The 27883-nt window shown below is 42.8% G+C and overlaps 1 protein-coding gene across 5 annotated transcripts in view; it reads right to left on the reverse strand.

Moving 5' to 3' along the window:
* LOC122548910 (CMP-N-acetylneuraminate-beta-galactosamide-alpha-2,3-sialyltransferase 1-like) overlaps positions 1–27883 on the reverse strand; it is a 131117-nt gene that overhangs the window by 18224 nt on the left and 85010 nt on the right. For 3 of the 5 annotated variants that reach the window (XM_087986615.1, XM_043687874.2, XM_043687871.2), the window contains one exon: positions 25956–26100. In XM_087986615.1, coding sequence (XP_087842741.1) covers positions 25956–26100 — 145 coding nt within the window. Of the gene's footprint in view, positions 1–17011; positions 19478–19884; positions 26101–27883 lie in introns of those variants that run through there. The other 2 variants (XM_043687875.2, XM_087986614.1) reach the window with 2 other exon arrangements.

The following is a 27883-nucleotide window of genomic DNA, read 5'->3' on the forward strand; positions in this document are numbered from 1 at the left end:
TGTTTTTCATCCCCACCCACCCCTGGTCAAAGACCAGAACAAACGTGAAGCAAGACTTTAGCAATGGCTCTCTGGATGTTCTCCTGAAGACTGTCCAGGAGAGAAAAGGCCATCCTAACTGAGAAAAGACAAGTTGGATAGAGGTTGCTGCAGATGTCAGTACTCATGAGCGGCTCAAGAAAGTCTGGCTCCAAATGAATGCAAGAGGATGAATGCCTTGCTATGCTCCATCAGGGTATGTACAAGTGTCTACTCAACGCTTCGCACTGCTACAAGTGTGAGGTAGCAATGCAAAGAGCAGCATGGTGGCTCAGTGCCTCACTGCACCAGGGACCCCGGTTTGATTCCACCCTTGAGCAACTGTCTGTGTGGAATTTGCACATTCTCCCTGTGTCTGCGTGGGTTTGCTCCAGTTTCCTCTCACAGTCCAAAAATGAACAGATTAGGTGGATTAGCCATGGGAAGTTGCCAATAGTGTCCAAGAATGTGCAGACTAGATGTGAAATGCAGGGTTACAGGGATAGAAGGGTGGGTCTGGATGGGAAGCTCTTTGAGGGTTGGTGTGGACTCAGTTGGCTGAATGGCCTGCTTCTGGATTAGTGGTGCTGGAAGAGCACAGCAGTTCAGGCAGCATCCAAGGAGCAGTAAAATCGACGTTTCGGGCAAAAGCCCTTCATCAGTGAAGGGCTTTTGCCCGAAACATCGATTTTACTGCTCCTCGGATGCTGCCTGAACTGCTGTGCTCTTCCAGCACCACTAATCCAGAATCTGGTTTCCAGCATCTGCAGTCATTGTTTTTACCTACCTGAATGGCCTGCTTCCACACTGCAGGGATTCTATCACTGTCGAACAGGATATTGACTCAAGAGACGGAACATTTAAGTCTCGAAATCAGGGAGTGGGCTTGATATGTTTGAACAGATTAGCATTGAGGGAGAAGAGTTGCCTGTATTAAGGAGTGGTACCTGAGGACTGGAGGACAGCTAAGGTGGTATAATTATTCAAGAAGAGAGGTAGGTGTAAACTAGAACACTATAAGATAGTAAATCTAACTTCTGAGTTGGACCGAAGGGTCTGTTTCCATGATCTATGACTTTATGACTCTACACTTCTGAATTACTTCTTGATGCTCCATATTCCAATGAAATCACTGACTTTTTGTTGCAATTTTGGGAACACAGTCATGTTAGCCTTTCACCAAAGGTTTCCATGGGACACAAAGACAAAGATCCCCTTTTGAGTTCAGCCCTGCTTACCTATCTAGATTTGTTAGCATAAGCCAGAGATGCTGCTTCTCATGGGCAAGATTGTTGACATGGTCAGGCTTTGCCCCAAACACTGTTAGCACTTAACAACAACAGACTATTCATGAGCTGATCAACATGGAGAAACTTTACTGTTAATGTTTGACCAGGGAAATGCAGTAGATATTAAGACCATAAGACCATAAGACATAGGAGTGGAAGTAAGGCCATTCGGCCCATCGAGTCCACTCTGCCATTCAATCATGGCTGATGCGCATTTCAGCTCCACTTACCAGCGTTCTCCTCGTAGCCCTTAATTCCTCGAGACAACAAGAATCTATCAATCTCGGCTTTGAAGACATTTAGCGTCCCGGCTTCCACTGCACTCCGTAGCAATGAATTCCACAGGCCCACCACTCTCTGGCTGAAGAAATGTCTCCGCATTTCTGTTCTGAAATGACCCCCTCTAATTCTAAGGCTGTGTCCACGGGTCCTAGTCTCCTCGTTTAACTGAAACAATTTCCTAGCATCCACCTTTTCCAAGCCATGTATTATTTTGTACGTCTCTATTAAGTCTCCCCTTAATCTTCTAAACTCCAACGAATACAATCCCAGTATCCTCAGCCGTTCCTCATATGTTAGACCTGTCATTCCAGGGATCATCCGTGTGAATCTCCGCTGGACACGTTCCAGTGCCAGTATGTCCTTCCTGAGGTGTGGGGACCAAAACTGGACACAGTACTCCAAATGGGGCCTAACCAGAGCTTTATAAAGTCTTAGTAGTACATCTCTGCTTTTATATTCCAACCCTCTTGAGATAAGAGACAACATTGCATTCGCTTTCTTAATCACGGACTCAACCTGCATGTTTACCTTTAGAGAATCCTCGACTAGCACTCCCAGATCCCTTTGTGCTTTGGCTTTATTAATTTTCTCACCATTTAGAAAGTAGTCTATGCTTTTATTCTTTTTGCCAAAGTGCAAGACCTCGCACTTGCTCACGTTAAATTCCATCAGCCATTTCCTGGACCACTCTCCCAACCTGTCAAGATCCTTCTGTAGCCTCCCCACTTCCTCAGTACTACCTGCCTGTCCACCTAACTTCGTATCATCGGCAAACTTCGCTAGAATGCCCCCGGTTCCCTCATCCAAATCGTTAATATATAATGCGAACAGCTGTGGCCCCAGCACCGAACCCTGCGGGACACCGCTCGTCACCGGCTGCCATTCTGAAAAAGAACCTATTAAGGAGTCAAGTCACTGAAGATGTTTGCACTCACTTGGAGGCAGAAGTTTACTTTGCCAGGTACGTGCCTCATGCAAATAATTGGGCTTGTAACACACGTGTTTTTTGTGGTGAACTAAGGAGATTGTGTCCATGCGTATAATTCCAGCTGGCCATGAGATAGTCATGAATACAAGTTAGATTCCAGGCAATGGTAGGGAACCCTCACCCACTTTAAAGGTTCTAAGAACTTTTCAAGATTCAGGAAAGTGAAGAGTAGACATGAAAAATCACTGGCAGGTAATATTAAGGAAAACCCAAAGGCAGCTGAGAAGAATATTAGGAACAGAAGAGTAGTGTCCAACATGGCAATATGCATGTGGATCCAGAAGGCATTGCTGAGATTTTAAATGAGGTCTTTGCATCTGTATTAAATCTAACTTCTGTGGAAGGGAAACTATTGCAAAACATTCCGAGGCAAGGATTAGTAGAGTCATCGATAAAAATCACACAACACCAGGTTATAGTCCAACAAGTTTATTTGGAAGCACTAGCTTTTGGAGCGCTGTTCCTTCATCTGATGAATGCAAATGCAAAGCATTTGATCTAATCTACATTGATTTCAGTAAGGCTGTTGCCAAAATTTTGCATGGTAGTCCAGTTAAGAACTTAAGAGCCCATGGGCTCCAGGGCAATTTGGTAAATTGGTTCCAAAATTGGCTTTGTGGCAGAAAACATTGGGTCATGGTTGAAAGCTCTTTCAGTGATTGGAAGCCTGTTTCCAGAGGGCTCAGTGCTGGCTCCCTTGCTGCTTGTAATGTAGGTTAATGATCTAAATGTGAATGTAGGAGGTATAATTTGTTTGCAAATGATATAATAGCTGAAATTTAATCCTGAAAAGAGTGAGGTGATGCATTTTGGAAAAACTAGCAAGGCAAGGAAGTACACTGTGGGCGGCACGGTGGCACAGTGGTTAGCACTGCTGCTTCACAGCGCCGGAGACCCGGGTTCAATTCCCGCCTCAGGCGACTAACTGTGTGGAGTTTGCACGTTCTCCCCGTGTCTGTGTGGGTTTCCTCCGGGTGCTCCGGTTTCCTCCCACAGTCCAAAGATGTGCAGGTCAGGTGAATTGGCCATGCTAAATTGTCCGTAGTGTTAGGTAAGGGGTAATGTATGGGTGGGTTTCGCTTCGGCGGGTCGTTGTGGACTTGTTGGGCCGAAGGGCCTGTTTCCACACTGTAATGTAATGTTAATGTAATGTAATGTACAACAGCAAGGAGGTTATGATGGAGTTGTATATAACATCAGTTAGACTACAGCTGGAGTATTGCATTCAGTTTGGGTCACCACACTGTAAGAAGGATGTTGATGGCACTAGAGTGGGTGCAGAACAAATTCACCAGAATGTTTTTTGGGCTGCAGTGATTCGACTTTGAAAAGAATCGAGATGGGCTGGTGTTGCTTTCTTTGAAAAAACAGGACACATGGCTAAGAGAGATCTGATTGAGATGTACAAAATTGTGAATGGCATAGAGAGGGTAGATAGCAAGAACTTTTTACCTTTTATTAAAGGGCTTGATAACCAGCGACACTGTTCTAAGGTAATGAGCAGGAGTTTTAAACGGGATTTGAGGAAAAATGTTTTTACCAAGATTGAGATCGGTATCTGGAACTCACTGCTTAAATTAATGTTGGAGCCAGGAATCGTTACAACTTTTAAGAAGCATTTAGATGAGCACTTGAAAGGCCACAGCATATAAAGCTGTAGGTCAAATGCTGGAAAATGGGATTAGAATGGATTAAAATGCCTGAGTGGACATTTGAAGTTTTGTTTGGATAAATCCTATTGTTAGCATTGCAGTGAGGTTTTGGCATAGACTATACACTCAGACTGGGGCTGAAGCAACATCTTTCTGTTCAGGGAGGGAGAAATTATTACAATGCTGTGAAGTTGAAAATGCTTTGCATTGACATAGAACATGAAAATGTATTTATGTGACAGGAACAGACAGGAGTGATCGAGTGAATCCTTAGAAGAGTACAAAAGCAGTAGGAGTATACTTAAGGGGAAAATCATGAGGGCGAAAAGGAGACATGAGATAGTTTTGGCAAATAGGGTTAAGGAGAATTCAAAGGGGTTTTATAAATGCTTTAAGGACAAAAGAGTAACTAGGGAGTGAATCGGGCCTCGCCAAATGTCAGCAAGGCAGCCTACGTGTGGAGCCTCAGGAAATGAGGGATATACTAAACGAGTATTTCGCATCAATATTTACTATGGAGAAAGACATGGAAGATACAGAAAGTTGGGAAACAGATGGTGACATCTTGAAAAATGTCCATGTTACAGAGGAAGAGGGACTGGATGTCTCGAAATGCATAAAAGCAGATAAATCCCCAGGACCTGAACAGGTGTACCCTGGAACTCTGTGGGAAGCTAGAGAAGTGATTGCTGGGCCTCTTGCTGAGATATTTGTATCATCGATAGTCACAGGTGAGGTGCTAGAAGACTGGAGGTTGGCTAACGTGGTGTCACTATTAAAGAAAGGTGGTAAGGAAAAGCCAGGGAACAACAGATCTGTGAGCCTGACATCGGTGTTGGAGTTGTTGGAGGGAATCCTGTGGGATAGGATCAACAATATTTAGAAAGGCAAGGACTGATTAGGGATAGTCAACATGGCTTTGTGTGTGGGAAATCATGTCTCACGAACTTGGTTGAGTTTTTTGAAGAAGTAACAAAGAGGATTGATGAGGGCAGAGCGGTGGACGAGATCTATATGGACTCCAGTAAGGCATTTGACAAAGTTCCTCAGGGAGATTAGAATCAGTCTAAACATTATGGCACAGAAAGAGAACACAGGGGGCTAACACCTTCAACATATTGTCTAGCTAATACCAATTGTTACAGTTAACCTGACATTGCAACTTTTTAAAAAAAGGTTTATGGCTTATACATGAAAGAAGTGAAACTATCATGGTATTGGAACAGATGAAAGACTCAACAGACAATCAAGGTACTTTTCAATGTATAATTTCAGTTACATCACACTGTAAACATTTGCTATAAATTCTGTGCCTTACAATTGTGCACTCCACAACCACCTGATGAAGGAGCGGCGCTCCAAAAGCCAGTGTGCTTCCAATTAAACCTGTTGGACTATAACCTGGTATTGTGTGATTTTTAACTTTGTACACCCCAGTCCAACACCGGCATCTCCAAATCAAGGGATACTATTTAGCAAGGTTAGATCTCATGGAATACAGGGAGAACTAACCATTTGTATATAGAACTGGCTCAAAGGTAGAAGTCAGAGGGTGGTCGTGGAGGCCTGTAACCAGTGGAGTGCCACAAGGATCAATGTTGGATCCACTACTTTTTGTCATTTACGTAAATAATTTGGATATGAACATAGGAGTTTTAGTAAGTTTGCAGATGACACCAATATTGGAGGCGTAGTGGACAGCAAAGAAGATTACCTCAGAGTACAATGGGATCTTGATCAGATGGGCCAATGGGCTGAGGCGTGGCAGATGAAGTTTAATTTAAATAAATGTGAGGTTCTGCATTTGGAAAAGCAAATCAGAGCAGGACTTATACTCTTAATGGTAAGGTCCTAGGGAGTGTTGCTGAACAAAGAGACCTTAGAGTGTAGGTTCATAGTTCTTAGGTAGATAGGATACTGAAGGCAGCATTTGTTATGCTTTCCTTTATTAGTCAGAACATTGAGTATAGAAGTTGGGAGGTCATGTTGCAGCTGTACAGGATATTGGTTGGGCCACTTTTGGAATATTGCCAGCAATTCTGGTCTCCTTGCTATCGGAAGGATGTTGTGAAACTTGAAAGGGTTCAGAAAAGATTTACAAGGATGTTGCCAGGGTTGGAGAATTTGAGCTTTAGGGAGAGGTTGAATAGGCTGGGGCTGTTTTCCCTGAAGCGTCGGAGGCTGAGGGGTGACCTTATCGAGGTTTATAAAATGATGAGGGCCATGGATAGGGTAAATAGACAAAGTCTTTTCCCTGGTGTGCGGGATTCCAGAACTAGAGGACATAGATTTAGGGAGAGAGGGGAAAAATATAAAAGGGACCCCAGGGGCAACATTTTCACGCAGAGAATGGTGCATATATGGAATGATCTGCCAGAGGAAGTGATGGAGGCTGGTACAATTTCAGCATTTAAAAGGCAGCTGGATGGGTATATGAATGTGAAGGGTTTAGAGGGATATCGGCCAAGTGCTGGCAAATGGGACTAGACTAATTTAGGATATCTTTTCAGCATGGATGAGTTAGACCAAATGGTTTGTTTCTGTGTTGTACATATTTATGACTCTATTTACTTACTGATTTTAAGAGCACTAATGATTCAAGCATCACAGTGACATTGTGGTAATATCACTGGACTAGTAATCCAGAACCCCGAGCTAACACCTCTGGAGACATGGTTTCTGAATCCAACTGTAGACAGCGACATTTGAATTCTGTAAAAATTGAACCAATCAGAAGATGTCAGTACTTTTCTAAACAAAGTAAAATTACAACATAATATCACTTGGTGACTTTGCTCCTGTCTCACTTCTCAGACCAGCAGAGTTAACTCTGCCATTTAATTCCACCATACATGTTCCATATTGCTGGGTATGTGGTTTTGGAAAGTTCCAGATATCCAATGGGGATTAGAGCCTGGCCTTGACCAGTCAGATTGTGTAGGTAAAGTTTTACCTGCATATCCACTAATATCATTTATTGTATCCGATGCTCCCAATGCGGTCTCCTCTACATTGGGGAGATCTGGGCGCCTCCTGGCAGAGCGCTTTAGGGAACATCTCCGGGACACCTGCACCAATCAACCACACCGCCCCGTGGCCCAACATTTCAACTCCCCCTCCCACTCTGCTGAGGACATGAAGGTCCTGGGCCTCCTTCACTGCCGCTCCCTCACCACCAGACACCTGGAGGAAGAACGCCTCATCTTCCGCCTCGGAACACTTCAACCCCAGGGCATCAATGTGGACTTCAACAGCTTCCTCATTTCCCCTTCCCCACCTCACCCTAGTTCCAAACTTCCAGCTCAGCACTGTCCCCATGACTTGTCCAGACTTGTCCTACCTGCCTATTTCCTTTTCCACCTATCCACTCCACCCCCTCCTCTCTGACCTATCACCTTCATCCCCTTCCCCACTCACCCATTGTACTCTATGCTACTTTCTCCCCACCCCCACCCTCCTCTAGCTTATCTCTCCACGCTTCAGGCTCTCTGCCTTTATTCCTGATGAAGGGCTTTTGCCCGAAACATCAATTTCGCTGCTCCTTGGATGCTGCCTGAACTGCTGTGCTCTTCCAGCACCACTAATCCAGAGTCAGATTATGTGTTTTTTTCTGAGACAAAGTGTTGGAGAATGATGAAAATTGACTCTGATCTCTTGGGTCTCTGATCTAAATGAACGGTTTAAAACTGTGAAGCCGGGTAATTGCTTCTGAATTATAGAGTCATAGAGTCATAGAGATGTACAGCATGGAAACAGACCCTTCAGTCCAACCCGTCCATGCTGATCAGATATCTCAACCCAATCTAGTTCCACCTGCCAGCACCCGGCCCATATCTCTCCAAACCCTTCCTATTCATATACCCATCCAAATGCCTCTTAAATGTTGCAATTGTACCAGCCTCCACCACTTCTTCTGGCAGCTCATTCCATACACGTACCACTCTCTGTGTGAAAAAGTTGCCCCTTAGGTCTCTTTTATACCTTTCCCCCCTCATCCTAAACCTACGCCCTCTAGTTCTGGACTCCCCGACCCCAGGGAAAAGACTTTGCCTATTTACCTTATCCATGCCCCTTATAATTTTGTAAACCTCTATAAGGTCACCCCTCAACCTCTGATGCTCCAGGGAAAACAGCCCCAGCCTGTTCAGCCTCTCCCCATAGCTTAAATCCTCCAACCCTGGCAACATCCTTGTAAATCTTTTCTGAACCCTTTCAAGTTTCACAACATCTTTCCGATAGGAAGGAGACCAGAATTGCATGCAATATTCCAACAGTGGCCTAATTAATGTCCTGCACAGCTGCAACTCTGACCAATAAAGGAAAGCATACCAAACGCCTTCCTCACTATCCTATCTTCCTGCAACTCCACTTTCAAGGAACTATGAACCTGCACTCCAAGGTCTCTTTGTTCAGCAACACTCCCTAGGACTTTACCATTAAGTGTATAAGTCCTGCTATGATTTGCTTTCCCAAAATGCAGCACCTTACATTTATCTGAATTAAACTCCATCTGCCATTTCTCAGCCCATTGGCCCATCTGGTCAAGATCCTAGTGTAATCTGAGGTAACTCTCTTCACTGTCCACTACACCTCCAATTTTGGTGTCATCTGCAAACTTACTAACTGTACCTCGGGTTGAGAAATCATTTTTAAAAAATTGCTATTTCAAGCATTCAATTCGAAAATGACATGGACGTTAAGAAGCAGCAGTGATCTAATGTGTGGAGAATGTTTTAATCGTCCTGGGAAACTTTAATGAATACATAGAACTTTACTGTACATTCTTCAGCAGCTGGGAACAGCTGGGAGCAGTGGGTTTAAGGTCAGCCTCAATCAAAGAGAACGTTCCTGCATTGGTAAGGGCACAGTAGACTGTCAATGTCTGTGGATATACAAGATAAATCAATGGGATTATTCAATTTTTGTAGAACCCTTTGTGAAGAACTTCCCTAAATCACTGCACCTGAACAAGAATTGATAAAACGGGTTGGGGGAGAGGGGTGGTGGTTTAGTTAAAAGGATTGTGTCAGTTGTACTTCACTAAAAATGAAATGTCCAGTCAATAGCAAGAAGGAAAGTGACAAGTTCTGATGGGAACATGTTACTATAAATTTGGAATATTAGAGAAGTCTAAAGAAAATCTAAAGAAAATTAGCAAGTTACCTTTTTACTTTTGGCAACCTGAGATACCCAATCATAAAACAATTAGTTGATGAGAGTTGTTGGTAGTTATGATTAAATAGGAATGTATGCTTTTTGTTTTAGGAATATTGTGAGAATGGTTTAACTGGATAGTGACAGGAAAAATGAATACTGAATATGAATAACCTTGGGATTGGCTAAATGAGGTATTTCAAAAGGGAGGAAAGTATGGATAGATAGGCAAATTAATTGACAACTTTCTCTTGGAGATTAGTGTGTTCTTGAACAAGGCATTTGAAGAGAACTGGATGGACTATTTGGCTGCCATTCCAAAACATTGGGATCGAGTGGGGAGGATAGACATGCACCCCCTCCCCCAATATCTTGAACTTTTGATCTGAGTAAGCCATACTTTAAATGATGAGGCACTGACACACACTCCATATGGCAAAAGGCTTTAAAACCATCAAAAGAAGTGATGCAGGTAAAGGGAGAACATTAGGATCTTATAACTTCATTTGTGTTTAATCACTAACCATAAGGGAACCTTGAAATAAAGTGAAATGTTGGGCACTGATTATAACATGCAATGTTTTACTACGCTTAAGTATTTAAGAGGGCTTTACCTGAATGAAATAATGAACAAGGATGTGAAAAAAGCTGATGATTATAATCAAGCATTTAGTGGAAGCTGCAAACCCACAGCAGTAATAAAAGTCAAAACCCACCAGAAGGTGGCAGATCTTTGGATAATAATTTGGGTAATCAATGAACAATTTAAGAAATACAGTAGCTAAGGAGGCTATGGCAAGTAGTTCAACTTACAAGATAGCCACAGCAGAAGTTGGGCTTGAGGAGGTAAACGTCGTAACATTGCAGAGAAAAATTGGGTAACCTGTGGGAATGAGAACAGATAAGCTTCATAGGACCTCCTACACTGAGCAAGGGGAAACAGTATTGCCCAGTCATCATCAACCGATTTACAAAATGGGTAGAAGTGTTTCTACCTGAGATTGTTCAGCTGCACCCACAGCTCAAATAACGTTAAAGGAGATGATTCTCTTATGGGCAGTTCCATTGCAGATAAAGTCAGATCAGGGAGCACATTTCACAGAGAAAGTGAGCAAGGAAGTTTGGAAATAGCTGAGTGTAAAGTAAAAAATTCACATTTCATATCATCTGCAGAGTTCAGGCATGGTCGAATGAATGAATCGAACCATGATAAAACTTTAGCTAAAGCCAGTTGGGATACTGGGAAAAGCTGAGTGGATCTGTTACTCAATATTTTGATTGGACTAAGGGCAACACTCAATAGAATGCCAGGGCTGACCATGTATGAGTTAATTCCTGAAGAAGGGCTTATGCTCGAAACGTCGATTCTCCTGTTCCCTGGATGCTGCCTGACCTGCTGCGCTTTTCCAGCAACACATTTTCAGCATGTATGAGTTAATGACTAGAGAGGTTATGAAACTGCCAGGGGACATCATTGTAGGAAGCAAGGAGATAGAACTAGTGAGAGAGCAAAACAGTTTGCAAGAGAATTGTGCAAACAATTACATGGGTTAAGCCAAGAGGTCAGAGACCAACAGATATTATGTGATATAGAGGGAGATGCTATGATTGAGCGAGCCAAGGTACTAGGAGTTTGGATAAAGGTGATGGTTAAGATAGCATCCTACAAACCAGGATTCGTGCCTAAAGAGCTAGGACCATACGAGGTCAATGTGACTAGTGACAGTGCTCCTGTGTAGATATGAAATGTAGAAGATGTTAGAAGCACTGTGCAATTGACTCTGAGCTGCAGATGAATCCTAACCAACTAGTGACAACTGATTGGGTATTTTATTTAATTTACAGGATTTTGGGCACCATGTTTAGCTTTGCGCGATTATTAATCTTCACCGTGGAAGCAACACAGGAGAGACTTTTAATCACCTCAAACAAGGCGTAATCTAGTACATTGCATGCAACTTTAAACATGGTAGTGGGAGAACACTGCAGTAGAGATGCAGATGGAGTTAAATTTAGATAAATGTGAGGTGTTGCAATATGGTTAGGCAAATACAGTCATGACTTATGCAGTTAATGGTAGGGCCTTGGGGACTGTTGCAGAACAAAGAGACCTTGGGGTGTTGGTGCTTTGTTCCTTGAAGGTGGAATCACAGGTAGACAGTGTGGTAAAGAAGGCATTTGGTACATTGGCCTGTATTTGCGAGTGCATTGAGTATAGGAGTTGGGAGGTCATGTTGTGGCTGTACAGGACATTGGTTAGGTCATTTTTGGAATATTGTATTTAGTTCTGGTCTCCCTGCTATAGGAACGATGTTATTGAATTTGAAAGAGTGCAGAAAAGATTTACATAGAACATGGAACATTACAGCACACTACAGGCCCTTCGGCCCTCAATGTTGCACTGACCAATGTGGAACCGATCTGAAGTCCATCTATCATACACTATTCCATTTTCATGCATATGTTTATCCAATGACCATTTAAATGCCCTTAAACTTGGTGAGTCTACTACTGTTGCAGGCAGTGCATTCTATGCCTCTACTACACTCTGAGTGAAGAAACTACCTCTGACGTCTGCCCTATATATATATATATATATATATATATATATCACCCCTCAATTTATAGCTATGTCCACTAGTGCTAGCCATCACATCCGAGGAAAAAGGCTCTCACTGTCCACCCTATCTAACCCTCTGATTATCTTATATATCTCAATTTAGTCACCACTCAACCTTATTCTCTTTAACATTTATGAGGATGTTTCTGGGGTTGGAGCGTTTGAGCTATAGGGAGAGGCTGAATAGGCTGGGGCTATTTTCTCTGGAGTATCGGAGGCTGAGGGTGACCTTATAGAAGTTTATAAAATCATGAGGGGCATGAAGAGGGTGAATAGCCAAGGTCTTTTCCCTAGGGTGGGGGTGGGGGGTCCAAAACTATAGGACGTAGGTTTAAGGTGAGAGGGGAAAGATATAAAAGGGACCTAAGGAGCAATGTCTTTGCACAAAAGGTAAGTGGTGTATGGAATGAGCTGCCAGAAAGCGGTGGAAGCTGGTACAATTACAATGTTTATAAGGCTTCTGGGTATAGAAATAGGAAGGGTTTAGAGGTATAAAGGTCACCTGCTGGCAATAGGACTAAATTAATTTGGGTTTCTGTTTGGCATGAAAATGTGTTGCTGGAAAAGCGCAGCAGGTCAGGCAGCATCCAAGGAGCAGGAGAATCGACGTTTCGGGCATGAGCCCTTCTTCAAGAATGAGGAAGGTGTGCCAAGCAGGCTAAGATTAAAGGTAGGGAGGAGGGACTTGGGGGAGGGGTTGCAAACTTCTTCCTGACCTCTCCACCCCCACCCCTACTCCAGCCTATCACCCTCACCTTAACCTCCTTCCACCTATCGCATTTCCAACGGCCCTCCCCCAAGTCCCTCCTCCCTACCTTTTATCTTAGCCTGCTTTCTATGATATCTACCCTATTTATGCTCCTCATAATTTTACACACCTCAATCATTGCCCCATTCAGGTTCCTCTGCTCCAAGAGAAATGACCTCAGTCTATCCAATCTGTTTTCATAACTAAAACTCTCCAACCTGGGAAACATCCTGGTAAATCTCCTTTGCACCCTCCTGTGCAATCACATCCCTCCTATCATGTGGATCCCAGAACTGTAGACAATGCTCCAGCTGTGGCCTAACCAACCTTTTATAGTTTCAGCATAACCTACCTGCCCTTAATCACTATGCTTTGGCCAATAAAGGATAGTATCCCTATACCTTCTTAAGGATTTTACTTACCTGTCTTGCTACCTTCAGGGCCCAGTGGACATGGATACCAAGGTACTCTGATTCTTGCTGATTCCAGGGTTATCAAGTGTTCCCTTGCCTTCTTTGTCCCTCACAAGTGCATTGTCTCACACTTATCCAGATTGAATTCCATTTGCCACTGATCAGCCCATATGACCAGGACCCCTTCTGTACAACATCCTCAGGAGAATCCATACTCTCAACAAACAGTATTTCAACTCCATCTCAAACATCAAAAACTGTAAGTACAACAAACTTTTATCTACCCACCTCCATAACCAGCGCTCCTCAAATATTCCAGTAGATTCCCCCGGCCTCTGGAACTGCTTGGATGCCATTAGCCATGTGGCTGGTGCAGCTGCCACCCCCACGCTGATTGATGATGTCACTCCCACACCCATCATGGCCACTTTTGCCTCTCCCAATTCCTCATGCACCACACGTGACATCACTTCCGCCCCTGACATCATCGCTGATGTCACACGCTCAGTGACTTCCGCCCCCCAATGCCGTGTTTGCCACCACTTCTGCCCCCACCAATGCCACTCACCTGCGTTCTGCTGACACCCCCCACCCCACATATCCCACTGTCACCATCCCCGGCCCCCAGAACCCTGAGGGGAAGACCACCCCAGCTCATGTCTCCATCCCCATTCCCCCCACCACCACACCCACTTCAGCTACAGGCCCCGCCCCCACTCCCAGGTCCACACCCACACCAGATCCCAGATCCCAGCCCTGCCGAGTTTTCACCATCCCTCCAGACCTCCCTCTCACTGAGGACAAACGATCAGTCCTCAGCAAAGGACTCACCTTCATCCCCCTCCGTCCACGCATCAATGAATTTAATACACGCCGTGACGTCGAACACATCTTCCGCCGCCTCCGAGCTTACTTTCACAATCAGGACTCCCGCCCATCTTCAGAGGACCCCTTCGTTCACCTCCAACACACTGCATCCACCTGGACACCCCGCGGTGGCCTATTACCCACCCTCAAACTCTTCATTTCCAACTGCCGCCGGGACATTAACCACCTCAACCTGACTACCCCCCTCCCCCACTCCAACCTCTCACCCTCACAACGCGCAGCCCTCCAATCCCTCTGCTCCAATCCCAATCTCACCATCAAGCCAGCAGATAGAGGTGGGGAGGCAGTGGTAGTCTGGCGCACTGACCACTACACCACTGAAGCCAAACGCCAACTCGAGGACACCTCTTCCTACCGCCCCCTCGACCATGACCCCACCCCCCATCACCAAACCATCACCTCCCAGACCATACAGAACCTCATCACCTCAGGGGATCTCCCATCCACAGCTTCCAACCTCATAGTCCGGGAACCCCGCACTGCCCGGTTCTACCTCCTTCCCAAGATCCACAAGCCTGACCACCCTGGCCAGCCCATTGTCTCAGCATGCTCCTGCCCCACTGAACTCATTTCTACCTACCTCGACACTGTCCTATCCCCCCTAGTCCAGGAACTCCCCACATACTTTCAAGACACCACCCACGCCCTCCACCTCCTTCAAGACTTCCGTTTCCCCGGCCCCCAATGCCTCATCTTCACCATTGATATCCAATCCCTCTACACCTCCATCCGCCATGACCAGGGCCTCCAAGTCCTCTGGTTCTTCCTCTCCCGATGTCCCCAACAGTACACTTCCAGCCGTACTCTCATTCGTTTGGCCGAACTGGTCCTCACCCTCAACCATTTCCCCTTCGAATCCTCCCACTTCCTCCAGACCAAAGGGGTAACCATGGGCACCCGTATGGGCCCCAGCTATGCCTGTCTCTTTGTTGGCTACGTAAAACTGTTGATCTTCCGTAATTACACCAGCACCACTCCCCACCTCTTCCTCCGCTACATTGATGATTGCATTGGCACCACCTCATGCTCTCGCGAGGAGGTTGAGCAATTCATCAACTTCACCAACACATTCCACCCTGACCTTAAATTTACCTGGACCATCTCTGACACCTCCCTCCCCTTCCTGGACCTCTCCATCTCCATCAGTGACGACCGACTTGATACCGACATTTTTTACAAACCCGACTCCCACAGCTACCTGGATTATACCTCTTCCCACCCTACCTCCTGCAAAAATGCCATCCCATATTCCCAATTCCTCCGCCTTCACCGTATCTGCTCCCAGGACGACCAGTTCCACCACAGAACACACCAGATGGCCTCCTTCTTTAGAGACCGCAATTTCCCTTCCCACGTGGTTAAAGATGCCCTCCAACACATCTCGTCCACATCCTGCACCTCCTCCCTCAGACCCCACCCCTCCAACCGTAACAAGGACAGAACACCCCTGGTGCTCACCTTCCACCCTACCAACCTTCGCACAAACCAAATCATCCATCGACATTTCTGCCACCTCCAAACAGACCCCACCACTGGGGATATATTTCCCTCCCCACCCCTTTCCGCCTTCCGCAAAGACTGTTCCCTCCGTGACTACCTGGTCAGGTCCACGCCCGCCTACAACCCACCCTCTCATCCTGGCACCTTCCCCGGCCACCGCAGGAATTGCATAACCTGCGCCCACACTTCCTCCCTCACCTCCATCCAAGGCCAAAAGGAGTCTTTCAGATCCATCAAAGTTTTACCTGCACATCCACTAATATCATTTATTGTATCCGTTGCTCCCGATGCGGTCTCCTCTACATTGGGGAGACTGGACGCCTCCTAGCAGAGCGTTTTAGGGAACATCTCCGGGACACCTGCACCTATCAACCACACCGCCCTGTGGCCCAACATTTCAACTTCCCCTCCCACTCTGCTGAGGACATGGAGGTCCTGGGCCTCCTTTACCGCCGCTCCCTCACCACCAGACACTTGGAGGAAGAACGCCTCAAGTTCCACCTCGGAACACTTCAACCCCAGGACATCAATGTGGACTTCAACAATTTCCTCATTTCCCCTTCCCCCACCTCACCCCAGTTCCAAACTTCCAGCTCAGCACTGTCCCCATGACTTGTCCTACCTGCCTATCTTCTTTTCCACCTATCCACTCCACCCTCCCCCCAACCTATCACCTTCATCCCTACCCCCACTCACCTATTGTACTATATGCTACTTTCTCCCCACCCCCACCATCCTCTCACTTATCTCTCCACCCTTCAGGCACTCTGCCTGTATTCCTGATGAAGGGCTTTTGCCCGAAACATCGATTTTACTGCTCCTCGGATGCTGCCTGAACTGCTGTGCTCTTCCAGCACCACTAATCCAGAAGCCCATATGACCGGCCCATCTGTCTTATGAGAAGAGGTTGAGCCTGTACTCATTGCAGTTTAAAACAATAAGACAATCTTATTTAAACAAAGTTCTTAAAGGACTTGACAGCCTAAATGCAGATATATTGTTCCTTTTGTGGGTAAGTCTAGGGATCTGATAGCACAATTTCAGAACAAAGGGTTAAGGCAGAGATGAGGAGGAATTTGTTGTCTGAGAGGATTGTGAATTTATTGACTTCTTTACCTCCATGGAGAGTTATGGAGGCTGGGTCAGTAGGTATATTCAAGGTTGAGATATATAGGTCTTTTAGCAGTGAGAGAACCAATGGTTACTGGGAAAAAAACCAGGAAAGTGGAGTTAAGCACCATCAGATCAATTACGATCTTATTGTAAGTGAAGCAGACTTAAATGGCTTTGTTCTGCATTTTCATCTTATGGTCTTCTGTCACAACAGGAATATGCACTATTGGAACTGTAGGCTGGTTATTAATTACACTTATCACTATGACTAAGTTGATTTTACAAATATACTCCTGGATACAAGGGAAGTGAAGCAAGAGTTCAAGAGGCCAAAAAAAGTTCACAATAACTTTCAATAAGATTTTATTGGAATTAATCATACCCCATAATCAGAAACACATTTTAGAAATATAAGACATGATTTATTTTCATTGACAACATGAGTATACAACATCTTGTAATACATAAGGAAGAAACCTGGCTGACTTTGAATTAGAAATTTGGCAACAATCAAATGATCTGCCAAAGACAGACTGGAGAATCATTGGCACAGCTAGTGTTTTGAAAATGAATGTTGTGTAGATAGGGGATAATTTCCAGGCATGCCTTTACACAATCGAAGTATAAATTAGAAGATCACTTGTATGCTGCTCACACGCACCGCTTATACCCACTATTTGGGTTAGGACTAGGTATTTAATCAATTCCTATGTATTGAAAGTCACAGGCAATATTTCCATGATTCCTGATTGATAGATTCCATCATTGGTATGGACTTAGAAAATTACCTCCAGTGTTTAAACGTACCCCATGTCAGAATGGTTACTCACAAACATTTTCCCCTCCTGCCCTCCTTCACCAAAGGCACTAACTCCTAACAGAGGTATATGGTGGCAACACATTAAGCAGCCAGTATTTGGACACTACTTTGGTACCTTGTACTCATCAACAGGGAAGTTTCACTGCACAACAAACAGAATCAATAATTTCAGCTGCTAATAATTTTCATTCCTTTTCTCTCCCTAGCTCAGTACAATACTCAGAATGCTGGTCTCCACCTCTGTTTGGAGGTTATTACTCATTACAAACAACCAAAAGCTGGCACCCTGTGTGAAAGGTGTACCTGTTTGTGTTTCAGGTCTTCCCTGATCATTGCCAACAGCTTATGATGTCACAGGAAGACGCACAGCTCTTTGTCAAATCGCTGCTCACAGGCTGCAACATTTTACTAGATGACAACGAAGCTTGAAAGGAAGTGAGTCAGAAAAGCACGAATATAAAGGCATCTCCCCCTTTGATACTGGATGATGCGTCAATGACAATCTACATTAAAATAATCTGATTTAATCAATATATCCTCTAAAGAGTCAAACAGTGAATGCTGAAAATAAATACAGACTGTAGCCTAGTAAGAATTCCTCTAACCAGCATTATGACAAATAACACTTTATTAAATATGGATACAATTTCAGTAATTTGTATCATTAATAGAAATAAAATTGATCTTGTAAACCTAAACTGCCAGGAATTTCAAAATATTCACTTACCCATCAATTAACATAAAAAAAATTATCCTGTAAAATATCCATGTCAAATATGGACACAGATTTTCTTAAGAGACAACAACAAATATGAATATTGAAAATGATTCATTCAGAGGATGGAAGAAAGAGTAGGCGAATTTCTCTTTTCCTTGTTAATTCTCAGGATGTGGACTATGCTGCTAAGGCTGGCATTGATTGTCAGCTACTCTGAATAAGCACTGCTAGACCTCCTGCTTGAGCTGAGTAGCTTGCTAAGGCATTTCAGAGGGTAGTTCCTAACAACCACATTGGAGCCACATAAGGGCCTGGCTAATAAGAAAAGAAAATTTCTTTCCCCAAAGGACTTGGGCGAACAGCTTCAGCCTTTTCATAGAATCATGAAAGCCTTACACTGTGGAAGCAGGCCTTTCAGCCTATCAAGTCCACACTGACCCTCGGAGAAGCATGCTGCCCAGACCCATCTTCCTACCTTATCCCTGTAACTCTGCATTAGCCATGGCTAAATCACCTAGTCTGCACATGCCTGGATACTATGGGCAATTTAGCATGGCCAATCCACCTAATCTGCACCATTTTGGAGTGTGGCAGGTAACCAGAGGATCCATAGGAAATCCATGCAGACCACGGGCAGACCGTACAAACTCCACACACACAGTCACCCAGGTCTCTGGTGCTGTGAGGCAGCAGTGCTAACCACTGAGCCAACGCACCACCCCTTTTGCAGCAACCTGTTAACTCAGTGGCATTTCCAGAACATTTTTTCATTGAAAGCAGGAGCAGGAATGCTATTTGGTTCTTCAATCCTGTTTCATTATTTGATGAGGTCATGCCTAATGTCACTGTTCTCACTGCTCCTCCTTAACCACTGACTTGTGTATCAAAAATCTATCCATTTTATCTTGAGAAAGTTCAATGACCCTGCCTTCATTGCTTTAAAAAGAAAATTGTAAAGACTGATGACTCACTGAGAAAACATTTTTTATAATCTGCCTTAAAAGGGAGACCCCTTATTTTTAAATGTATTAATTTATTCTAATCTTATTAAATTTATTATTTCTGATCTCACCCCACCTGAGGAGACATCCTTTCTAAACTCCTCTTACCTAGCTCTCTCAGGATCTTATATTTTTAGTAAGATCATCTCTCATTCTTTGAACATCCAGTGAGTACAGCCCAACGTGTTCAGACAGTCTTCGTACGATCAGCCCAAGAGTGAGTCTAGAGAACCTTCTCCAAATGGTATCCTTTTTCAAGTAAGGAGATTAAAACTGTAGACAGTAATGCAAATGTATTAGATTAGATAGATTAGATTACTTACAGTGTGGAAACAGGCCCTTCAGCCCAACAAGTCCACGCCGCCCCACCGAAGCGCAACCCACCCATACCCCTACATGTACCCCCTACCTTACACTACGGGCAATTTAGCATGGCCAATTCACCTAATCTGCACATCTTTGGACTGTGGGAGGAAACCGGAGCACCCGGAGGAAACCCATGCAGACACGGGGAGAACATGCAAATTCCACACAGTCAGTCGCCTGAGGCGGGAATTGAACCCGGGTCTCTGGCGCTGTGAGGCAGCAGTGGTAACAGTGGTTAGCACTGCTGCCTCACAGCGCCAGAGACCCGGGTTCAATTCCCGCCTCAGGCGACTGACTGTGTGGAGTTTGCACGTTCTCCCCGTGTCTGCATGGGTTCTTACACAAGATACAGTAAAACGTTCCTACTTCTGAATTTAATTTATTTTGTTGTAAATGCCAGCATTCTTGTGGCCTTCCTAATCACTTGCATCTGCATAACCATTTCTTGGTGATTCATACACCAGGATATGAGCTCTGAATTATTAATATTTGTTACTACGTGCTATTATAATCACTATAATGGTCAAGATAACACTAATTCCATTTTTGCCTCACTCCAATTATCTCAACTTTCTCATTGACAGGGATACAGATGATGGTTGTCCCTCATACCCAAGTGGTCATTCTTCAGCCTTAACAATGAGCCAACCAAGTGTGCGTGTGTGTGTGGGAAAGATGAAGGAGCCTGGAAGTGACAGCTAGGATATCCAAAGATTGTTTTTCTCACACTATGAAATTGTCAATGCTCCTTTGCAAAAGGCTGACTGAATTCAGCACAAAATGGCAACGAAGTCCGGTGAAGGCATATAGGTAAGAAAAAGGTACTAAAAAGTGGGATAAGAAAAATTAGAGACCAAAAAGGGGATCTTCAAATGGAGGTCATAGATGAAGTATTAAATAAGTACTTGACATTTGCCTTTACTACCAAGTCATATTGAAAAGTTATTGATTTATGGATATCCAAATGAAAGGCTTGTCAGTGAATGGAATAAATGGGACAATGATAGCATATATTCAAAGTTGGATGAGTGACAATGAATGGTAAATGTAGTGATGAATAGTTGTTTTCAGACTATTTAATACAATGTTGTTTATAGTGATACCAAATACAAAGACTACTGATTGTTTTATAATAAGCAGATGAAATTTAATGTACCATAAATTTTACACAAATAAATCAGAAACATATTTATTTTGGTTAAAAGGTCTTGGTGATGTAATATAGACCAAAGGAGGCAACCCTCAAGGAACACAGCAACTGAGAGACCTGGGGATATATGCAGAAAATATCAGTGGAGGTGTTGATAGGGTTAAAAAATCATGCCAAAAAGCATACGTGTTTCTTAGCTTTATGTGTAGAAGTACAGGATACAGAAACATGGAAGTTATGGTGAATCATTATTAAACAGTGATTTTTATTATTTATCTGAACGTGTGATGGATGGAATTTCAGTTGGGCTTTTAAAAGGCAATTGCATAAGTATCTCCAAATAAAATATGTGCAAGGCTACAGGACAAGGACAGAGGTTGAAATTGAATGGGGCTGGCTGAATCGCTCTTGCAGATGGGGACCTGACTATTCTACAGTTCTATGGCATTAATTTATAATTGTCACTAAATAGTGAATGAAATTTGGCTCCCAGAACATTGTTGAAAATCCCGTTATTCCAATCATTACACAGGAATTTGATTTCAAATGAAAATATAGACATAAAAAAATTCTAATCATAAATTGTTGGAAATGCAAGTGGCTATTACATTATCAAGTTACAAATCAAAAGGTAACTTGTTCATGTGGCGAAGAGTAGATGAAGAGAAATTATTTCTCTCAAAGGGTCATGAATCTGTGGAATTCACTACTCAGAATGTAGTGGACGCTGAGACATTGAGTAAATTTGAAGGAGGACATAGATAGATATTTAATTAGTAACAGTTTGAAAGATTATGGAGAGCAGGCTGAGAAATTATTAGTCATGATCGTATCTAATGATGGAACAGGCTCAAAAGGGGCTGAATTGCCTACTCTTGCTCTTAGTTCTAATGTTGTTATTCGAATGCGATTAAACAGTGGTGCTGTGGAAAATGGACATTGAATCTGTCTGGCTAGTTTGGCACAGTTTCAAACTTGCAATGAAATCCTGTGCCACAGTGAGGACAGGGAAGGGGAAAACTCTCATTGATGATACCATGAGGACGTTTCTGAACATAGGGTGGGACTTATGGACACTTATAAAAGAAATTGACTATTTCCCTGCCACCTGACTTCAAGAACAATTTCATAGAAGCATTAGTCAAGCTCTGTGGTGGTGAATGGCACGAGGTAACCCAAGGCAAGAGTTAAGTAAGGGTTTAAAAAAAAATTGTAATCCTTAATTGTTCGTCTCTCCTACTTTTTCTCTCCATCCTCCTAAGTTAAACACTTAAATTCACAACATTACATAGAACTGGTATTGACATAGAAAGGCACTGAATGAAGTAAAAAGGCATAATACATGATATAATTTCAGAAGTACTTCACTAAAATTATCATCCCATTCACATTTTTAATCCCAGAATTAAAAAAAGACAATCAAAATAAAAGCTAAGCTTCCCATTTTCCTTCCACAAAGGATATTGGAAAAATCTTAAATATAAAGTTATAGGCATTAGAGTTTCAGTCTCTTGCTACAAAAATGTCTCAAACTTCTCCTCCATCAACTTCAGTAGAAATAAAAATCGGGACAGATGTATAACTGGTGACTGATCTGATATCTAAAGTCTGATATCTAAAATGTGCCCACTTCTCATTATTAGGTACACTTCTTCAGGTGGCAGTGACTTGCTGTTTGGTCACTCCCTTATATTCTTCATGTGTGCGCGAGCAGGCTTTTTACTGCATCGCCAGTAGTGCATTGTATTTCATATTGCAGCAGGGTCTAAATGAACATTGATAATGATCAAAACTCTGTAGATTTTTTTCTCAATCTACCTTATGGGTCAGTAAGACCATTTCCCACGTCTTTGACACTGTAATGCTGAGATCATCTTTATTCAGCACCAAACAAAGCCCACACTGTCATGGTCTTACAGCCAAGTAATAAGTGACCTAATTTGGAGACTTAACTGCTTCTTAAATTACGTACCACATTCACTTGGTTATACTTTTTAATCGAAAGATGCTAAGACCAAGTAGGAGTCCAAGGTGACACCAGGATCCCAGGTGCTACAATTCTAATTTCAAACATATATTTTGAGATACAGAGTAGTAAACTATGTGAACAAAATTCAGAATTCTTTTCCCATTAACTATTTTCAAGTCTTCAAAAATTTTGATTCTCGAATCACTGGGCCACTTCAATAATGTAGTGTTAGTTTAGGATAGAAAAATATTCCTTTGAAAGCCTGCATTTCATTGAAACTTCGAAAGTCAGATTACTAGCTGGTTGCCATTTACACACACTTAACTGAAAAATTCTGTGCAACAATAGAACCCTTCATTACTCTCTCAGGAGTTATTATTAGTGGCTGTGTCCTTCCATTTCACCAACTAATTTGATAGATACAGTTAATAACTTCCTGGTTTCTAGTTTTGAAGAGTTAACTTCAAATTCCTTGTGACACCCACTGGGGACGTATGAGATTAGCAAAGTAAGGCTAATAGTGTTATAGATCTAAGTTCAACTTGACCTTGTTAGGAGTATGGGAGTAAGGAGGAGTGAGATAGTAGGAATTAACCCTTCTAACCTCATTTCAAAGTTCACCTTCCATTGTATGACGTAGAATTCTAGAGGTATTATCTATGCTTTGACAGTCTTTTCAGGTGAAAATGATCAGCCAAGCATGTATGTATTAGTCTTCTGCATAACTCTGCTGGCTTCACACGATAACATGAGAACAAGCCATTTTAATTGACACACACACACACACACTATTGACGTCCATCAATTTTTAACCTGCCTATGTAATTGCTTGATTAAACTATGATGCAGTAATGCAAGAAGTGCTTTCACTTCTCTGTTTTGCTGTTACTCCACAGCTTCAGTCATAGAAAGCATTTTACAGCTAGGTTTAAGGCAATTTGGTCTAGTCAGATAATTATTTGGTTATGATCTTTTCAAAAGTCCAGTTTTCAGTGTAAGAGGTAGCGTTTTTCAACTTTCATTCTGTCGATGTTGGAGATTCACCTTGTTCAGTTTCATTTCTACTTAAATGCTTAAAATGACATGGAGATACCCGTACACCTCTGTCCCATCAACTGGTCAGTGCATTGGTTGAACGGTGAAGAGACTTGAGAACTTTTCAAAAGAGACGGTGGCTTTGCTGGAGTATAGTTTGACTCAAATTCATGCAGCCATGTTTCATGAATAAGCCTCAATGGCAAGTGCCAGCAAGCTTACTTTACTGAGAGAGCACCACAGCTGAATCCGATCCCATCTTCAGCCAACAGCCACAAGAGTATGCTTTCCAACAGTATAGTGATCAGGAGCAGAAGTTCTGGCTGTTTCATTCCCTTACTCGGAGGCAGCAAGTCCAACAGTAGCAACCATAGTGTTGTTTAAAGTGAGGTCCGTACGGGGATTGAATTTCCTGATTTTTCTAGCTATAGAGCCAGATAGAATGATCAAACATAATGAAAATCAATGCCAAGACCAATTCATTGCAGATTTGCTAAAGATCAGGGCAGGGAAGCAGAATCAATTATATATCCCTATCAGCTCAAACAGATATAGTTCTGTACGAAACCTAATCCAATTAAGTACTTCACTGGGTAATATCATAATAAGATCAGTGTCCTTTCAAGATGCTAATATAATGAGATTAAAGGTCACAGACTTTAGTTAAAAACAGCATCCGACATTTTGTTTTGATGATGGGAGTGGCTCGTTATATAAAGTCCAAGATGCGGTAATGACTTCCAACACAATTTGTAATAAAATGAGAAAATGTTTTATCCTCAATTTTTCATGAACCATTAACTTTTTTTGACAGTGAAAAGCTGCATGACGATTGGTGGGATTTCTTTCACTTGACTCATTTCCTGAATACCATGGTTACTTTCTGGGAAATGGTTCTACGATGCTGAGTAATCTGATTAAGTTCACCCAACTTCAGATCTGGATACTCAATTGTACAGGAATCATGACCTAGTTTTGATTCTGACCTTACTCAATATCTGCCCCGATGGACACACTGAATTTGAGGAAACTCAGCTGTGATTGAAAGACATAGCCAGACTGGGTTCTTCTATTGCATGGAACGTTGCTTAGATTATTTAACTGAGCACGGGCCAGTGATGGAACTTCAACATTTTCTGAAAAAAGTTGCACCTGATGTCATTCTGGACTTTACAGATTTATGTTTGGCTAAGTTGGACTGAGTGTTGTGCTGACCCCATATCACATTTCGTTAAATATCAGTCTATAAGATAAACAAGGTCTCAAATTTGAATACAACGCAAATTATTTCAAATCTGTCAATTAGCATTCTTAAATCTTCACAATTCTTTCATAGCCTTCATCAGTTATGTAAAGTGTCCAGCTTTTCCTCTTTATAACTTCATTTATTTACATTTCAAGAATATTCTTGCCACTAATGTCTTTACCATGGATTGTTGGCTGTACCAGTGTCTCTCGTGTTGATAATCCTGTTGTAACTTGGCCCTAGTGGAAAGCTGTCTACATGATCTGATCACACCTACTAAACTCAGATTTATTTTGACACTTCCTATGTTTTAATATAGTGCACAACAGTCAGGTTCTGTCTATTTCTCACTCCCTAACTGGAGAACTGGTTTTCAGAATAAAACTATGTCGAAAAGTGTGGTGCTGGAAAAGACCAGCTGTGTCAGGCAGCATCCAAGGAGCAGGAGAGTCAATGTTTCGAACATGAGCTCTTCATCAAGCTCTTCCTCATGAAGAGCAAACTTCGACTCTCCTGCTCCTCGGATGTTGCCTGACTGGCTGTGCCTTTCCAGTACCACACTTTTCAACTCTGATCTCCAGCATCTGCAGTCCTCACATTCTCCCAGATTAAAACTATGGACAGACATAGTGAATAATTTCAATAGTCTGTCATTGGTATAGGTCAACAAATTGCTTGTAGTTTGGTACAAATTTGACCGGATTGAGAAACAGACTTTTCGAAGATAATTGTAAAATAGGGAACAAAAACAAAACTGGTGTTTTAGCAAGGTATGGTTAGGGTTAGAGAGTAGAAGCACTTTGACTTTCCATTTGGCTAATTATAAACAGGAACTAAATTTCTGAGTTTCCAAAGTACTGTCATTTTCTTAGTTCAACAATCCATCACCACAGTAATCACAAAGATATTTACAGATTCATAATGCTTGCCGGGAGCTCACTCACAGTGCTTCAGTGTCAAGTGCCTTTGAATAAATTTATTTTACCAACATCAGCAAGCGTCTTTGTGACGTTGGCTTCAAAATCTCCATCGTGAACCCCTGTTGCTCTGAAGGCTCCTGCACCTGCATTCTTCTCCCAGTAATGATGCCAATGTCCTATGCTGTTGGCTCCAAATCCATAAACGTTCACCTGGACAACAGAGGCAACACTGATGTTAAAGTAATGCTTCACATGAGAAGGAGGTCCCAGTTTATTCCCATTTTTATCACTCTTATATGGGTAGGACTACCCTCACAAATTGTGGAGGCATTAGATGGCCCACACATAGAGTAATGTCCTCTATCTTTCCAACAAAGATCACTGGAAAATAAGTCCTGCTCATACTTCAACTTGCTTCCACAGGGGTGCTGAAGCTAATTAGTCCAGTGAGATTAGCAGTCTCAAGTGTATAGAACTGGGATAAAATTCACAACTTCTTCGCAGAATATTAAAGAACCAGGAGTAGGCCATTCAGCCCCTTGAGCTAAGTTCATCACTGAATTAGATCATTGGCAACTCTTTATCTACATTCCATTCCCAAATTAAAATCCAGTCTAATAGCAATCATGTAATTATTGTCGACTATCATAAATATCCACCCAGTTCACTAATGCTCTTTAGGGAAGGAAATCTGCCATTCTTACTTGGTCTGCCTAACACGTAACACTAGGCCCACAGAAATGTGGTTGACTCCGAACTGCCCTCTGAATGGCTCTAGCAAGACACTTAGAACAAAGCAATTAGGGATGGGCAGTAAATGCTAATCCAGCCAGGGATGGCCAGATCCCATGAATGAATAAAAAAAATCCCTTAATTCCTTGGAAGCCCTGTTTGCCACAGCAACCACAACCTTTTGGTGAAAGAGAATTCTCAAGTTGGACAGTGTGAATAAGAGCTTCCGGATTTCACTCTAAATGGTCTGCTTTCAATTTTAAGTTTACAAACTTTGTTCTTGATTTTCCTATCAGAGAATCTACCTGGCCAATTACCTTGAACATTTTAAACATCTCAATTAGATCACCCCCTCAAGCTTCTATGCTCAAATCTATATGGAAGTACACTAGCTTTCAGAGCGCCGCTCCTTCATCAGGTGATAGTGGAGGACACAATTGTATGGCACAGAATTTATAGAAATAAGTTACAGTATGATGTAACTGAAATTATACATTGAAAAATACCTTGATTGTCTGCTGAGTTCTTTCATCTGTTCGAATACCATGACTCTTTCACTTCATTCATGTGTAAATCACAAAACCTTTTTTTAAAAGTTGCATTCTCAGGTTAGCTGTAACAATTGATGTTAGCTAGACAATATGTTGAAGGTGTTAGCCCCCTGTGTTCTCTGTCTATGCCATGATGTTTAGATTGATTCTAATCTAAAAAGAGAGATAACGGAGTTTTACATGAATTCATGCAGTTTTTGAGCTGAGAGCTTTACATGAATTTATGCAGTTTTTGAGCAAAGTACAATGTAACTCTGCAAGTACAAATTCACCCCACAAAATATGTATGTGCATGTGGGTCTTTGTGTGTGTCTGTCTGTCTGGGTTGGGGGTTGTGAATGTGAGGGAGAGTGTATATGTCTGTGTAGTGAGTGCTGCAAGCGACAGGGTACCCTTCGTTGTTCAGTATTTCCCAGGAGCTGAAAAACTACACCATGTTCTTCGTGACCTGCAACACATTATCAATGAGGATGAGCACCTCATCAAGACCTTCCCCACACCTCCACTACTTGCCTTTAAACAACCGCCAAACCTTAAACAAATCATTGTTTGTAGCAAGCTGCCCGGCTCTCAGGACAACTCCATACAACCCTGTCATGGTGGACGCTGCAGGACGTGTCAGAGTGTGGACATAGGAGCACCATTACGTGTGGGGACACCTCCCACCTTGTACATGGCAGGTACTCATGTGACTCAGCCAACGTTGTCTA

Source organism: Chiloscyllium plagiosum, unplaced genomic scaffold, assembly GCF_037043375.1.
Source record: "Chiloscyllium plagiosum isolate Xiang-an unplaced genomic scaffold, Cpla_swu_hap1 HiC_scaffold_4, whole genome shotgun sequence".
Classification (NCBI taxonomy): Eukaryota; Metazoa; Chordata; class Chondrichthyes; order Orectolobiformes; family Hemiscylliidae; genus Chiloscyllium; species Chiloscyllium plagiosum.